Source organism: Melopsittacus undulatus, chromosome 1 (genome assembly GCF_012275295.1).
Source record: "Melopsittacus undulatus isolate bMelUnd1 chromosome 1, bMelUnd1.mat.Z, whole genome shotgun sequence".
Taxonomy (NCBI): domain Eukaryota; kingdom Metazoa; phylum Chordata; class Aves; order Psittaciformes; family Psittaculidae; genus Melopsittacus; species Melopsittacus undulatus.
The window spans coordinates 41,036,623-41,053,162 of NC_047527.1; the positions used below are offsets into that span (position 1 = coordinate 41,036,623).

The window sequence follows — 16,540 nt, forward strand, 5'->3', positions numbered from 1 at the left end:
TGATAATAAGTAATGCTGTTGTAATATCCTGCATATGTGGCCTGAAACAGCCATGTCTCTGTTTAGTTGTACAGTTTCACTTGTAATCTATTAGCTTACAGGTAACTTTGAAAACATGTTATTTAAAAGAACCTTATTTATGTTTTCAGGGTAATTAATTTTGAGCTAAGTGTTAGTTTGGTTTGACCTCTAAACAGTCAGAAAGTCTTTTTTTTCTCTCAGTATCATATTTATGATGTTTTCACAAGGGGATTTGTTGTATACACAGGGGACATTAAAACAAAAAGGAGCTGTGGCTTATCTGACAGTGAATACCTGGTTGAATCCTTAGATGACATTGTGGTATATTTACTTTTATGTAACAATTCCTTTGGGCATATCTCTGACAAATAACAAATACAACAAATATTTTGTCAAATGGCAAATCCTGACACTTATTAGAATGCCCTTCTGTCACATAGTTTCAAAAAAATATATACCAATTTGTTGCTCTGGGAAATACTGTTTACTTTTACTTTCCTAGGAGGTTTTTTTTTCACAAGCTTCTGGGTTGGTTAAATTGTGTAAATCGCCACAGGTTATCCTCCTAGATGCGGACTTGTCAGTGCTGATCATCAGTAGAGTAAGAAGCAATCTCAGTTGTGATCCATCTCTCCCCCCCCCAAATTTGTTAACTTATGAATTCTGTTTTGTGTTTGAAAGTGTTTTGTTGAGAAAACATCCAAAGTTAAAACTAAAATCTTAAATTGACAACACTTGAGTTTTCAAGTCAGCATCAAGAATGACGTATAATAAAGCTTAATAGGATAACACTAATTTTGACTTTTGACTTCTACTGTGAACGTGAAAAGTAAATCTGTCTAAAAAAACAAATATTGGCCACTGGTTAGGAATGCGTCTTAGGGTGGAAGATCTGGTCATATCAAGCTTAGCACACTTCCTTATGAGGCATTAGAGCTGTGCAATGCTAAGTGAGTTTGTCTAAAGAAAAATAGAACTAAGAAAAAGCCTCTTTGCAGGTTTTCTAAAGAAATGCTTTTTTTTTGTTTGAAGGTGGGAGAAGTCCAGCCTTTACTTTCTCCAGTAAACTGTGATACTCTCTTGAAGAAAATGCATAAAGACTATATGATCATTTTTTATTTTGTAGAAGGATTATATAGTTTTAGTCTTCAAGCTAATGTGTGTTTCTGCATATACTCTCACTTCCAGAGTTACTGCTAGTAGTTTGGAGGAAGGGTGACTTGGGAAGAGAATAGGGTTTGTGAACTGACAGTAAAATGCTTGTGTACATTCCCAGGACATACATTAGAACACAGTGGGGACTTTCAGTTACCTTTTCAGCTTCATACTTTTTGTGTATTTTTTTGTACATCTTAGGTAAGCCAGCTTCTTTGTTTGGTTCTTAATATAATTTAGGAAGCAGTAATTGGAGGTAGTCTGAAAAAAATCATTTGCAGATTTCAGCACTATCTGGATGCTGTCCTAGTTGTTTTATTGGTTGATTTGGACTTGGGAACTGAGATCTCATGCAGCAGATGTTACCAAAGTTCAGAAAACAAGACAACAAATGCCATCTTTGCTACGAAATGATAGAAATTTGTAGTAGATTGCAATCTCCTTGGACTTGCATGTATGAGTAAGTTTCTGCATTCATTGTTCGTATGCTGGTAGGTTAGATACCAGTGGTTTGAAGGACAACGGAATTTTGTCATGCCACTTGAGACAAAGCCTGGACTTTTAACCAAAGAGAGGGTCTACAAAGCTTTCAGATTTTATCAGTAATAATTCTGAAACATTTGGATAGAGTGCTCTGCTGTTTTCTGGTTTATTTCAGGAAGTGTTCTTGGGCTCTTAAATTTTTTTGGATATGCATATGTGCTGCTGACCACATGGTCAGCAGCAAATGCATTCTGAAGTATACTGATGTGTTAGGTTTTTAACACTGCTTTTTCACTGTATTTGTATAACCTGTTTCTCCTTGCATAGTTTTCTTATATGTACTACAGCAGAGGAAAGTTATTGTACATACAGTCCTAGTTAAGCAGTATGTTCCACCAGCAAAAAAGATTTTCTATCTTGGAGGATAGGTGGATACAAAAACCCAACACACAGGTGTGCTCAGGAGAATATATCCCATGTAGTATGTTATTGACAAAGTTCTTCAAGCTGAAGAATTTGTGTGAATTTTGTTTTACTTTCTCATTTCAGTGTTTGGGTAGTAGGCCATTTGAGGGGGACAGCCTGTTTTCTTAAAGTTGATAAACTTAGTTACTCTTCCTACTAGTTAAAACCTTGGAATTGAATATAATAGGCATTGGTGATAGCAAGCTTACTTACTTACTTACTTACCACATCTTACTGAAAGTGCACTATAGGTAGGTCTCTGTTTTAACTCTGCCTGGTTGGATGTAATTTATTACCCTTTTAGTAAAATGGCTTTATGTCATCCAGTTCAACAGAAAAGCTCCCACATTAGTTTGCATATACAAAGTTTTCAGGGTGTATTTAGATTTTTGTGGACACTGCACTGCTTCTCATCGTGTTGCATCTGGTTTAGTAATCAGTCGAAGACTTCAATTAATTATCTGCCCTGCTGTTTTCCTCATGCATCTCTTGCAACTGATGCACCTGCACTTCTGCTGACTGATCCTGCAACAGATTGTCTTGTTATGAGCTTCTGCCTGTTTCATCAATAGTTTTCGTTTTTCATGGACCTTGTTTGCCAACTCCTTCTCTCAGATTAATACAAGCATTATTATTCATGTATGTGTGCACTGAATATTTTATATTAGCAACATTTAATTTTATAAGATTTTTTTTGTAACTGCAGCTTTCACCTGCCTGTTTTGAAGATAATTCTCAGTAAACAATCCACAATTTTTTCATCTAGTTTTTTAATTTGAAATAAAATTTTGTTATTTTTTATGAAGGTTTAATGTGTACAGCTTTGTTAGCTATCTAAATTTAACACTTTCCATGTTAGTATTTTCTAAATGTCTCACTGTAACACTTCATATAGTTACCACAGTAATAACCTGAGGTGATTTGCAATTTGATGGATTCTTTTTTAATATTTTTTTATTTTGTTTTTCCCCAGGAAATGTATGAGGTTGCCAAGAAACTCTGCTCCTTTTGTGAAGGTCTTGTGCATGATGAACATCTTCAGCATCAAGGCTGGGCTGCCATAATGGCCAACTTGGAAGATTGTACATACTCTTACCAAAAACTACTTTTCAAGTTTGAAAATGTATATTCAAGCTATTTGCAGTCCATAGATGATATCAAGTTGAAACTTACACAGTAGGTTTGCCATTAAATTCAGTCTCGATATCCAAAGTTACTGTATTTTAAACTTACTGAGTATTGTATGTCTGGTCTGATTAATCAAGCATGTATTTATTTGATTATGTGTCATGGTGAACATTGATTCTGTTCTATGCTAGTCACTTTTTTAACTGACATTTTTTCCTTGTACTTGTCAGCACACAGAAACCTGCGTTAAATTATGTGGAAGATATGCTCATTAACGAACAGCTGTTTAAGAGCTGGAGTGCTTCCAAATGTGCAGCAGAAACAGCTAGATGATTAAATTTAAACATTAATCAACTTGTTAAAATGCATATTTGCACTTTTCAGTTAATTGTTTTTTAATACACTTGAACAGATATTAAGAATGATGATCTGTGGTGAAAGTATGGAGTCATAACCCAAACTTTGGGTGTATAACTTTTGGAGTGTATGTGTGTGTGTGTGTATATGTATGTACATATACGTGTGTCCTGCAGACTGGATGCTATTTCAAGGAAGATCTTTGACCTTTTATTGGACATTATAGTTTGGTGTTATGGTATTTATAGGATTGCTTTGCCTAATAGAATGTAAGTGGATGTTGGATACTTAAATAAAACAGAAATATCTTTTTTTAAAAAAATAAGAAATTGAACTTTGTAGCTTTTACCAGTATATAGGAAGTATTCAAACTGCAAAAGTAGTTGGCTGGAGGGCACTCAGGCATTGCCAGTAAGCATTGGTATTTATGCAGGCTGGAAACCTAAAGTCCCTGTTGTGTGGTTAAAAAACGAAAAGGGGCAATGTCTCAGCTGATCAAACTGTTTACATTATAAATATAAGTTAACTTGAAAGTTTGGAATAGTTCATATTCATCAGTGACAAAGAACAAAAATTGTAGCTTCTTTAGCTGTCTTCCCATACTGTTGATACTCAACACATATATATGGGGGGGGGGTAAGTTTTTGTCACACTGGCTGCTAGGTACTGATGTCTTTTTTTGTTTGTTTGTTTGTTTTGTTTTGTTCTTTTTACTCTTCTGGAAAAAAAAAAAAAAAAGCTTGGGTTCTGCTGTTTCTATAATGGCCAAGATACCATTGCTGGAGTGCCTAACAAGACATAGTTACAGAGAGTGTTTAGGAAGACTGGATTCTTCAGCTGAGCATGGAGGGACAGAAAGTGAAGAAACTGAGGATGGCAAATCTCCTGAATTGGTGCTTGATTCTGATATATCTAAAGTGAACAATAAATCAATGTTAGCCTCATTTTGCAAGTCAGTTGAACATTCAGCTTTGGAAGGCACAGATCCTGAAAATGTAAAAGATGATAAGGAATCTGGTCAAAATGCTACTGTCCAGGACAATGAAACATCAGTAGAATTGAAAGATGATGATCAGCCTTCTTTCAATGTGTCTTTATTAGACTGGATAAATGTTCAAGATAGACCTAATGATGTTGAATCGCTGGTCAGAAAATGTTTTGATTCTATGAGCAGGGTAAGTTAACAATTTTTTAAAAATCAAGTTATGTTACATTGAATGTCGCTGTTCCAGTATTTTGTAACTCGTTGTTTCTCAGCTACCTTTCTGAATGGAGACCAGAGGCTAGCGATGGGTGTGAGTGTGCAAAGTATTTTCAGAGTTCTTGGCTGTTAAGAATTTCACCTTTAGGAAAATGTATTAATTTCACAATGAGTGCATGTTATCTTGTTTGTTTCTCAAATAGTAATTCCTGTTGGAAAGTCAATAGCTTTTTGCAGCATCTAAGCAAAGTGACTTGACATCTGTTCTTTGTCTTTTTCATAGAAATTATGCTTTCAGTGAAAGTAAAGGTTTTTCTGTGCCAAAGTGAATGCTTTCTGTATTAAGAATACTGAAGCCTTCATTAAAATCTATGACAAATTAGTGTGGTTAAATTTTCATACCTGCATACTTTATCAGCTGATATCAATGTACTCAAAGGAGTCCATCATGTCAGCATGTATTTCTGCTGCTGGATGAATAAAATATTACTCACTTTCTATACTTTTTTAATATTTAAACCAGTGAGCATTATGACCTTTTAAAATCTTTTTGCCTAGAGACTTTCTTCCTTTGCTTTCACTGTTTCTTGCATTGTCAAACCTTATGTGCATATGTATCATTTTATACTATTACAACTCAATATAACCTGAACAAAGAAACAATTTCTGTTGTCTCTGACACTTTTATTTCCTCTGCAAGGTAGGACTGTAACACTGTCTCAGTTATGTCTAATGCCCATCTGTTTTAGGGAGCATTGTGATCTGGTCAGTTTTGTACACTGATTTTTTCCAATTTTACCTTAAAATTTGGAGAATTGGGTTTAATATCAAGGGCTGTTTAAGATCTAGATCTGTCTGAATTTTAGTAGTACAGCAAAGGCTGATTAGATTTGACAAGTGTTTTTCTGTAGTGAAAATGGTACTCAATTTTTTTGTGGGAAAATCCTCTGAATTGCTGAAGTCCTGAGACAATCCTCTTTTCTGTTTGTTCAGTTACACCACAAGGTGCCTTTTGCTAGATCAAAACAAGAATAACAAAGCCGAATAGTTCAGTTGTGTGAGAAAAATTTTACTTTCTAAGCAATATTAACAGGGCACAAATGTAGTGTCTCTTAAAAATCAGTATTTTGAGACAAACATTGAACAATCACTTCCAAATAAATTACAGTGATACTTAAAGGTGGTTTACACCAATCTGGCAACTAAGTACCATGCAGCAACTTGCTCATTCTTTCACTCTCCAACCTGGTGGGATGGGGAGAAGAATCAAAAAGAAGGTAAAACCAGTGGGTTGAGATAAGAACAGCTTAATATTTGCAATAAAATACTATAATAATTGTAATCAAAAGGGAAACAACAAAAAAAGAGAAAAACAAAACCCTAAAAGAACAAGGGATGCACAATACGGTTGCTCACGTCCTGCTGGCAGTGTCCAACCTGTCCCCAAGCATCAGTTGTTGGCTTGCAACCAACTTCACCCCAGTTTCTGTACTGGCCATGACATTCTGTGATATGGAATGCCCTTTTGGCCAGTTTTGGGTTAGGTATCCTGTCTGTGTTCCCTCCCAGCTTCTTGTGCCCCTCCTCACTGGCAGAGCATGAGAGACTGAAAAGTCCTTGATCAGGGTAAGCATTACTTAGCAACAACTACAACACTGGTGTGTTATCAGCATTTTTCTCAGACTAAATAAAGCTGCAGCACTGCACCAGATACTAGGAAGAAAATTAACTCTATCCCAACCAAAACCAGGGCAAGATACAAAAAGGAGATGAAAAAATAAAACCTTCCTTAGTTAAATACTTGCTTTACCTTTTTTTGATCAGCTTGTAGTCTTTTCTGGCACGTATCACATGTTGTAGAGAGGCTGTCTTGTAACTGTGTGCTTTCCTGTTCTTGTCTTAGAAGACTTGTCAGAAGTCCTTTGTTACAACTGTTGTGATTGTTTTGTAATTTAAGCTGAGTTTTGTAGGGAAAAAATGATTGCTTCTGCCAAAATAAAGTTTCTTTCTGTTTTCTTGGTATAAGCAGAAAATGCTTTGGTCAGACTGTTCTGCCCACCACCAGAATAACTGTGCTTGACCAATCTTAATCTGTTTTGGTTCACAAAAAGCTTTGAAGTAATGTGGTAGTTTGCAGTTTTCCTTAGGAAATGTTAATTTGCTCTGTTTTGATAGCTGCACAGACAAAGGATTGAATACCACTTATTTAGAATTAACTTGAAAACAGAATTGGCCTGTAGCTGAAAAGGAAAAGAAACTAATAAATATCTGCAACACAGTTGTTCTTTTAATATTTACTTGAGATCACACCTTAACAAAGCAAGTCAGAATAAAATGGCACTAATTTATTTTCTATTGTTTTTCCTGCATTCTCCCTATGCCCTTTCCTTCTTGGAAATATGAACTATACAAATGGCTTGTGATTGCAATTCTTATTTGAAACTCTGAATTCAGGTAAGATTTTAATGAAGTTCAAAGCATCAGAGTGTATGAGTTTTATACCTTTGATACTTCCAGGACTGCCTGTGTTGCACAGGGTGCTGTTAGGTGGTTTTTCTAGCCTGTAGGTGTTTCTACGAAATGACACTTCTAATTACAGAAACCTAGGCTGCAGTAAAAACATTGGGTTAAGTAGGAGCTAAACAGATGTTTCAGTTAAGTGCTGTCATAGCCACTCAAATAAAAGGCTCAAAAAAGAGGAGAATATTAAAGATGAGAACAATATTATCTTACCAGTGAAAGTAGAGCTGAGTGCTACAGATTCGATTAGGTCAAGGATGGTGTAAAAAGAACGGATGAACAAAATAAAGGGTGGAATGAGAGGAATAGGTATTCTTAGTAGAAAGAAAGAACACAATTAGTTTATGAAGGTAAAAATAAACCCACAATATCATTCTTGAGTATTTTGTCTCTTAAACTGTTCTGAATGCTGCAGCGGAGAAATTCAGACTGCCCCAGGAAAGCAATCCTAAATAGGATGGCAATGAAGATCATCCTATAAAATCAGTCTGGTTTAATCCCAGAGGCTATTACTGGTTCTTGAAGATGAACTACTTACTTGAGAAAAACACCAGGGTTCATAAGGACATTCATAACATACTAAAAAATAACCTTTGCTATTTTGAGACATTAATAATAGCACTGATTACTTATTTGGGGCCGATTACTAGTTTTCTTGTTGTCTTCTGTTTGTTTGTTTTGGAGCTTTGTTTGAAGAGAATGGAAGTGCTATTCTTTGTGTTTCTCCTTACTTTGTAATATTTTTCCTCTCTCTATACCCCAGAGGGGCCTTCCCAGAAAGCAAAAGTGCTGTATGTGAAAGCTTTTATACAGTTAAATAATAGATAAAATGAAAATACTGCTTTTTATTTATGTTAATACTGAGTCATATTTTTGGGTTTTTTTTTTGTAAATTAATGTGTGCTCTGTAAGTAGCTGACAGAAGAAGCCAGTCTTAATGATTGCTAGTGTGACCTCACAGGATATTGTCCTTTTCAGTAGATCCTAATGTAATAGATGACATACATAACCATTTTAGATAAATCTGTTCACATTCTGCTAATACCTTATGACTCTTAATGTGTTTCTAAATAGTATATTCTAGGCTTAGACTGTCTTCTACATAAACTGTTGTAATTACCTATGTGAATTCTAGAACTAAGGAAATAAAGACTCTAATTTATTTCACTGTTCTCCTAGTGAAACTTGAAGTGCCACCCTTAATATCTGTGGACATTGGTAGTCTCTTAACATTTCAGACATTAAGAGGTGAGACACTGGAACAGGTTCCCCAGCAAAGTTGTGGCTGCCCCGTCCCTGAAACTGTTCAAAGCCAGACTGGATGAGTTAGAGCACCCTGGTCTCTGGAAGGTGCCCTTGCCCATGGCAACGGGTGTGGAACCAGATGATCTGTAAGGTCCCTTCCAACCCAAACTATTGTGTAGTTTCTGCATAAAGACCTGGGAAGGAATATGATTAAATAATTTTTTTAAATGTGGTTTTATGAGGAAAAACATAAGCAAAAAGTTACTTAGAACTGATCTGTTTGTTTAAGCACTTAATAAAAGCATTAATTCAGTAGGAAAAGGGTAATGAGTCTTACAGCTTTTTCTCATCACCCTTCCTGCTGCACTTCCCACTGAGTTGCATTCATTACTTATTTTGATTTTAGGTCTATGGAATCTTTTCTAGGATAAACTGTGCTTGTTACCCTTAAACTGCCTCTTCTCCCAGCACCCTGCCTTGTAACCACAACTAATGTCCCTTCCCTTTGTAACCATCCTGATTTCTGTGATGATTTGCTTGGAATACTTCAAAGAAGTTCATGCTGTGATGTAAAATGCTCAGACACATTAACTTAGAATTTTGAAACAGATAACAGATGTAGGTACGTGTTATTAAAAATAAATATTAAGGTGATAAAAATGCGTTTAAATAGCTCGCATCACCTTTCAGCATGTCAACTGCTAATAAACATTTTTCTATTTCTCCTTTTTTCCAGCTTGATCCAAGGATCATCCAACCCTTTCTGGCAGAATGTCGCCAAACTATCGCCAAACTAGATAATCAGAACATGAAGGCTATTAAAGGCCTCGAGGATAGGCTCTATGCGTTAGACCAGATGATAGCAAGCTGCAGCAGACTGGTGAATGAACAAAAAGAACTTGCTCAGGTAATACACATTTGTGTGTGCAACACTGGAAAATAACAGATTTTGGATATGTGTATGCTGATTGCAGTCTCTTGGTTATATGAAATCTGTTTCATTCCAGTTCAGCCAATAAGCATTTTCATAAAAGCACCAGTATAAATTTGCTGGCTTCTGAGATACATCAGTATATGGTGTTGTTTCTGGAGTAGGAAACATCTGGGGTGGGAATTTTTTTGTTAATTTTTGGTTGTTTGCTTTTGTTGTTGTTTGGAGTTTTTTCTGTGGGTGTTCTTGTGTTTGGGGTTTCTTTAGAAATCGAGTTTCCTCTGGACGAGTAAGAAAAAAAAATTGTACAATTTTACATTACATCAAATGTTCCAGCAGAAAACTGTGTTCATAAAGAATAAAGTGAAGGTATTTTATAGAACAAGGATAAGGAATATCTCAGTGTAATTCCACTGGCAGCATTTGTATTGGAATCTGTAGGCAAGCTTCTTTTCCCCAGGCCGGGAAAAGCTGATGTTCTATCCAGAATTTGAGTTGACTTTCTACTCCAACCTCAGTTTCATTATTAAAATTTAAACCAACCTGATTCCAGGGAACAAGTAATTTGCTGCTAGAAGGCCTCATTGTTAATTTGCTTGTTCCTGGGCGTGCCTTAAGAGTTCTCTTGCTTTCAGTCAGCCTTTGCAATTAACTGACCATTAAACAGCCTTTAGTATTAAAATTACATCCTGTAGTTTAAGAGTTGGTCTCCCCCCCCCCCCCCCCCCAGTATTTGATGTAGAAAGCTGCTTTGTTAAACGAACAAAAAGATTTTTTGTCTGTGGAAACGAGTTTGTTACGTGAGTGTATAGAGTTATGGTCAGTAGGTGGTGGTATGTATTAAAAGTATGCCTCTAGAAATTTGGAGACTAATCTTTCAGTGGGTTTCTGCCCAATAGTTTCTCCTTTTTGACATATTCTTGTGCTTTATTTAATTTATTATTTCTAATTTCGATATTCATAGTGTAGCATTTCAAAACATTCTGTTACATTCAAATGCATTTCCATCGATTATATTCATAGAAGTTACATCTTAAGAGTGCTGGCAAACAGTGTTGCAGGGCTACTCTTCATAATCTTTGAGAAGTTGTGGAGATAGGGGGATGTCCTGGGAGAACAGAAGGTAAATGTCACACCCATCTACAAGAAGGGTCACCTGCATTTTCCTCAAAGGAGGATCCAGGCAATTATAGGTCCATCAGTCTTCAGTCCTTGGGAATGTTATGGAATGAATCATTGTGGGGGCTGTCGCAAGTCAAATGAAGCACACAGTTGGGAAAAGCCAGCACAGATTCACCAGGGGCAAATGGTGCTTGACAAACCTGATCACCTTCTAAGGCAAAGCAGTCTACTTAATTGATGTGGGGCAAGCAGTGGGCATTGTCTACCTGGGTGTCTCCAAGGCTTTCAGTACAGTTTCCCACAGCCTCCTCCTAGAGAAACTGGCACTTTATGGTCTTGAATGGTAGGATCCCTTAGAGATCAGTATTGGGCCAGTGCTGTTTAATATCTTCATAAATGATCTGGCAGGTGGGATCAAATGTACCCTGACCAAGCTTGCCAATGATACCAAACTGAGTGGGGAAGTGGACACTTTGGAAGGGGGAGTCACCCTGCAGAATGACCTGGATGGGCTGAAAGAGTGAGTTAACAAGAACCTAGTGAAGTTCAAAAAGGACAAATATATGGTCTTGCACCTGGGTAAACATAATCCAGTAGTGCAGCATGGGCTGGGATCTACCTGGCTGGGGAGCAGCTTTGTGGAAAGGGGACCTGGAAGTCCTGGTGGGCAAGAAGCTCAATATGAGTGAACAGTGTGCAGCAGTGGCAGAGGGTGAACAGGATGCCGGTTTGCATCAACAAGAGTATCACTAGCAGAGATAAAGATGTCACTGTCCCACTCTGCTCAGCTCTTGTGAAGCCACACCAGGAATGCTGTGTTCAGTTTTGGTCACTGCTGTACAAAAAAGGGATGATCAAAGGATCAGGAAGCCTGCTGAGAGAGCAGGCCAAGGTCAAGGCTGAGAGAGCACTAACTGGGTCTGTTCAGCCTAGCAAAAAGAATGCTCAGGGGAGAACTTATCATCATGTTTCAGTGCTTGAAAGGTGATTATGAAGAAGATGGAGACTCTCTTTTTACAAGGTGTCACATGGAAAAGATGAGGGATAGTGGGTGTAAGTTGCTCCTGGGGAGATTTCAGTTGGACAGGGCAAGGTGAATTCCCCAGTATTGGACACTAGAAGAGAGTGCTGGGCCATGTAGTCTGGGTCATGCTTTGCCAAGAAAGGTTGGACCAATTAATACTTGATGTTCCTTCCAACCTGGTATTCTATGATTATTAACTCTATTAAACATACTTCAAAAAATCCTGGTTGGCAAATGGCATTCTTGATTCTGGGGTTGTTCTCTTTCACTTAAAGTTTTGGGGAAGGGACTTTGTCATTGTCATATTCTGTACTTTTATTTTCTTCCTGCTTGTTGTTACATTAAAGAAAACCTTACATTTTAGTATATATAGTGATCCAGGGTTGTCTCATCTGCTTATTAAATTCTTTGAACTTCAGTATAAAAGGTTTTTAAATGTTTTTATTGCTGCTTCTTTGATTTGGAAATAGTCATTGGGAAAAATCCATGAAGGCATTATCATAACTGTTTTTCAGAATCCTTCTTAGTTTGACTATGATGCTCATATCATGAATCCTGTCATCTGATCATGGCTGGAAAGGCAAGAACTTGTGAGAACAATTTAGATCCTGGATTTCTCCACAATTTATTGGTGCTTTTTTAGTTTAAATTTTATTTTAAAAATCAGTCCGCAGATACAGAAATGGCAAGATTCCCAAATTTACAAATAGTCTCTTGGAACTGGGAGTAAAGCTGAAAAGGATTTTCTAGCTCACAGTCTTCAGTTGTGTAACTTCAGGTTCTATGCCATGTAATTCTTTTAGAAAGCTTACTGAGTTGCTATTTAAAAGCAATTATTTTCTTAATGTCTTTACTTTTGTTACAAAGTTGTATAGAATCTGGTTGTCCTAATGTTTATAAACATCTGTTAATCTCAGATATGAAGATATTCTTGGCTAGTTCAAACCTATGTGATCTCATGTCTGTACGCCTTTCATTTTGGTGCTTAGCAATTCCCTAATGAATTATCACAGCATGTTTTTTTTCAGTGTCTTTATCATCCTTGACTAGACAGCCCAAGTTCTTTTGATGTAGCTGTTCTGTTCTTAATAACATAATTCCCACCTTCTCTGGTTTCTGTTCACTTGGCTTGGATAATACATACAGTTAAAAAGTTTGCAGCTTTCTTTTGTTTCCTGAAGGATCCTTGCTCATTCAGTACATAAGTTGCTCAGAGTTCAGTAAACAATTGACTCTTCAGTATTCTCTTCAGTGTTCAGTATGCATTCTTCCTTTTATTTCACTGTACTTAATATACATGTTTCATACTTTGATTTCTGTGCTGTTCTCACTAGGATATAAATATTTATTGCAGGCTTTGCAAATGTGCTTTCCACATTGTATAACAAGATTGTTTTACATTCAGTATCAAATCAATGATGGTGATTTCATTTTACAGCAGTTTTATATATGGTATATATATAGTTCTTGTCAATTTCAGCTTCTGAAAGAAGCACTTAAAGCTATTTTCTGGTTTTGAATTCTTTACTAAGAAAACACAGGCTAATAAACAAGTTTGTAGAACAAGTGTAGTGACCGCTGTGATGCGCAGATAGCATGTCAGAGACATGATACGAATTTCTTGCTGAAAGGACCACCCTGTTTCCAGCAGTCAGTAGCCTGACACAGTAGTTATACCAACAGCCCCCTGTCTTCATCGCTTCTGCATGTCTTTATATATGTCACTTCCTGTAAACAAGTCTTAGATGGCAGATTAAGTAAGGTAGCCAATCTTCCCTGTTTTGCCTCTCACTGTTACAAGCCACAACAGGTAATTCTTAGCAATGCCCAGCACCTGTGTGCAAATAGGGTATCTATCTGTGATCTTGGCTTTTAAAAAGAATTAGTTTCATGTATGAATTTCTGTATGCAAGAGACGTAGCATCAATTTAGAGTATATTCAGTACTCTTGTGGGCTAAAGAATATGTCTCGCATATGCCAACAGTCAACAGGCTGGTTGTTGACAGAAATTAGAACGGTGGTTAATCCCCACCATCCTAGTAGCTGCTTTTCTGCTTTGTTAACTTTTGTGATCTTTCACAGGGGTTGGTTAGTTGTGTATAGTTTTTACAGGGTTGTGTTGGTAAGTGGGAGGCAACTATCATATAACATTTATTTGGACTGGATTATAGAATGAAAAGAAAGCAACTTTGACATTTGTCTGTGTAACATTCTGTTATACTTCTCAGTGATTACAGTAAGTTTATTGAAATGCTTCCATCCTGACGGAGATGGATCACTTCCATACTTTTTGAATGTCATAGAGCATGTATAAAAAAACGTATCTCTCTCACTCTAGGGATTTTTGGCTAATCAGAAGAGAGCTGAGAACTTGAAAGATCCTTCTGTGCTGCCTGATCTGTGTTTGAGTCATGCAAATCAGCTGATGATTATGTTAACTAATCACAGAAAACTGTTAGATATTAAACAGAAATGTACCACTGCCAAACAGGAGCTTGCAAATAATCTACAAGTCAGACTGAAGTAAGTTATGACTTTTCCACTTTATATTGCTTGCACTTGCATCAAGATTGTTGAAAGAATGCGTGTCTTAAAAAAAAATCTTTGGTAATGCATAGAGTGTTGCTTAATGGAAGAGAAAAAAGTTGGATAGCTTCAGTTTATATATTAAGCTATTTGTGAGTGTGAAACAAAACACTGTTTTAAGAGAAACTTTTCTTAGAGTTTAAATGGTCTTCATATCAATAAAAAAACATCCAAGAACCTACAGTCTCCTCTCCTCTCATGAACCTCAGAAGCTGTTGGTATCTTATGTAAAATTTGATTGGCAATTATATTGATGTTTGCAAAGGATTATAATAAGCATAAGTGAAGCACTCTTCAGTAGCTTGTGATTACATCAAGGCAGAAAAACATGCTGATTTACTTGTTGTTTGTCAAAAAATAATTGTATTTAGTCACAGCCAGTCAAAATAGCAATTTTTCTTGTAAGCCCCTTTATAACACAGAAGGCTGTAAGTAGTCTATATTGCTCAATGGGAAATACGTTCTTTTCACACGACTAGAGTTAATAATTAAGCCTTAGATAATCTGTCCTATTAGGTACATAGGAAAAGTATACAGAGTTTAATAATTGTGGGGAGGGAAACCTTCATTTACTCTGGCAGCTAACAATTAGGAAATGTGACCCTGTTAGACTTGCATGCTGGATATCGATCAAGTAAATGTTTTGGGGTTTTTTGAAGAGGCTGCAATTTGTGTATGATGAGACAAGGTGCAGGAAAGAGTAAAGCAGAATCAGCAGTGCGCTGGTGAGAAAGATCCTGTTGTGTTTGTAAAATGAGTTACTTCTAGGTGAATCAAAATGTGACTTTGTCTTTCTTGCCTATGCATCTGCTCTTAGCCAGTGGAAAGATGACTGACTTTTTTCTACTATTTTTCACTGTAGCAGGTATTTAGGGATAGTACTCAGAACCTCAGTTGCCATAAATATCACTTTCATTTCCCATATGTTGAATATTTGTCTAGTATACACTTAATTCATGAGTTTTTAGAGGAAAATACTTGCAGCCCTTTGTAAGAAATAAGCTAGTGAGGTGTGAAGAGTGAATGCATAGAAGGTAGATTTGAAGAGAAGAGTAAGGTGTATAGGTACATACATATATAAGTATATATAAAAAAAATAGCCCAGACCAACAAAAAAACAGCACACCAAATAACACACAACCAAAATCCCCCAAACACACGGGAGTTAAAAAAAAAAAAGGAAAAAAAGCCAAACCACCAACTGTTTTTTGGGTCAAACCAAAGGTTCTTCTAGCTAATTTTCACTAGCTTTTAGTAGTAGTAAATGATCATAATGGGAGTCTAATAATGAGGTGAGAACATAAACTTAACTATAGTAAATCTTCCTAGAGAACAATATCTGATCTAGATGCAGCTCTTCTGGTTTTAATTTCTGATGGTTTTCTTCCATAAACTAATCCAGCTTTTTAAATTCACAGACTCCTCTATTTTTTTGCAGATTTTGCAAGTTCTGCAACTGTATGTTGTATGGAAATGTGCTTCCCTTTGTGTTTTGAACTGGCACTTGTTGCCTTCATTTAATGCTTTTTTTATATTTTTACTACTTATTAGTATGAGGAAGTCAACAGTACCCATCTCATAGTTTCTCCATTCATATATGTTTCAAGTTGCTTAACATTGACTTATTTGCATTTATTGTTTTGATTCATTTCTGTCAACAAAAAACAATTATTTTGATAAATTGTGGGATATGCCTCCACCTTATGCCTTCTGTGGTGGCAGAAGTTACTGTAACGTTTCCCCTGAAACACACCAGTAATCACCTTTTCAGTAGTTACCCTGTGACTGTTATGTTGGTGGCTGTGCTTGACATTAATATATTGGTTATATCAATACGATAATTGAAGATGTGATTACAAGGTGTGAGAATTTGCATGTTACAGGTGTTCTAACTTGTAATTCATGAGTAGGTGGTGTCAACTTCCCATAGTTCTGATATTACTTCTTGGACAATATTGTTACCTTTAATATGTCTTGCTATAATGCTTTTCAGTAAGTACTTTTAAGATTTATAGACAAAAATTAGTCTCTTCTTTGCTCAGGAATTTACATTATCATTCCTCCCAGGGTTTTGTATACCAGGGGCATTACTTGTCAAAAAGAATACGTTAACTCAAATGGTGGTAAGTGTTCATTTTTTGAGCACTGATGTGAATATCTTACTGTGAGAAAGTAGCAGGGAACTGCAATCTGACTACTGAATTCTGAATGCTTGACACTTCTAGATTGCTTCTTCTTGTCCCATGTAAGTGACATCATCGTTCAGTTCATCCAGGCATGTTGCTAATCTTAGTGAAATTT

The 16,540-nt window shown here is 36.4% G+C and overlaps 1 protein-coding gene across 3 annotated transcripts in view; it reads left to right on the forward strand.

The window, feature by feature from the left end:
• RB1CC1 (RB1 inducible coiled-coil 1) overlaps nt 1–16,540 on the forward strand; it is a 72,136-nt gene that overhangs the window by 25,501 nt on the left and 30,095 nt on the right. For all 3 annotated transcript variants that reach the window (XM_034074352.1, XM_005152550.3, XM_031052079.2), the window contains exons 6-9: nt 3,098–3,300; nt 4,349–4,784; nt 9,312–9,482; nt 13,992–14,176. In XM_034074352.1, the coding sequence (XP_033930243.1) occupies nt 3,098–3,300; nt 4,349–4,784; nt 9,312–9,482; nt 13,992–14,176 (995 nt within the window). The remainder of the gene's footprint in view (nt 1–3,097; nt 3,301–4,348; nt 4,785–9,311; nt 9,483–13,991; nt 14,177–16,540) is intronic.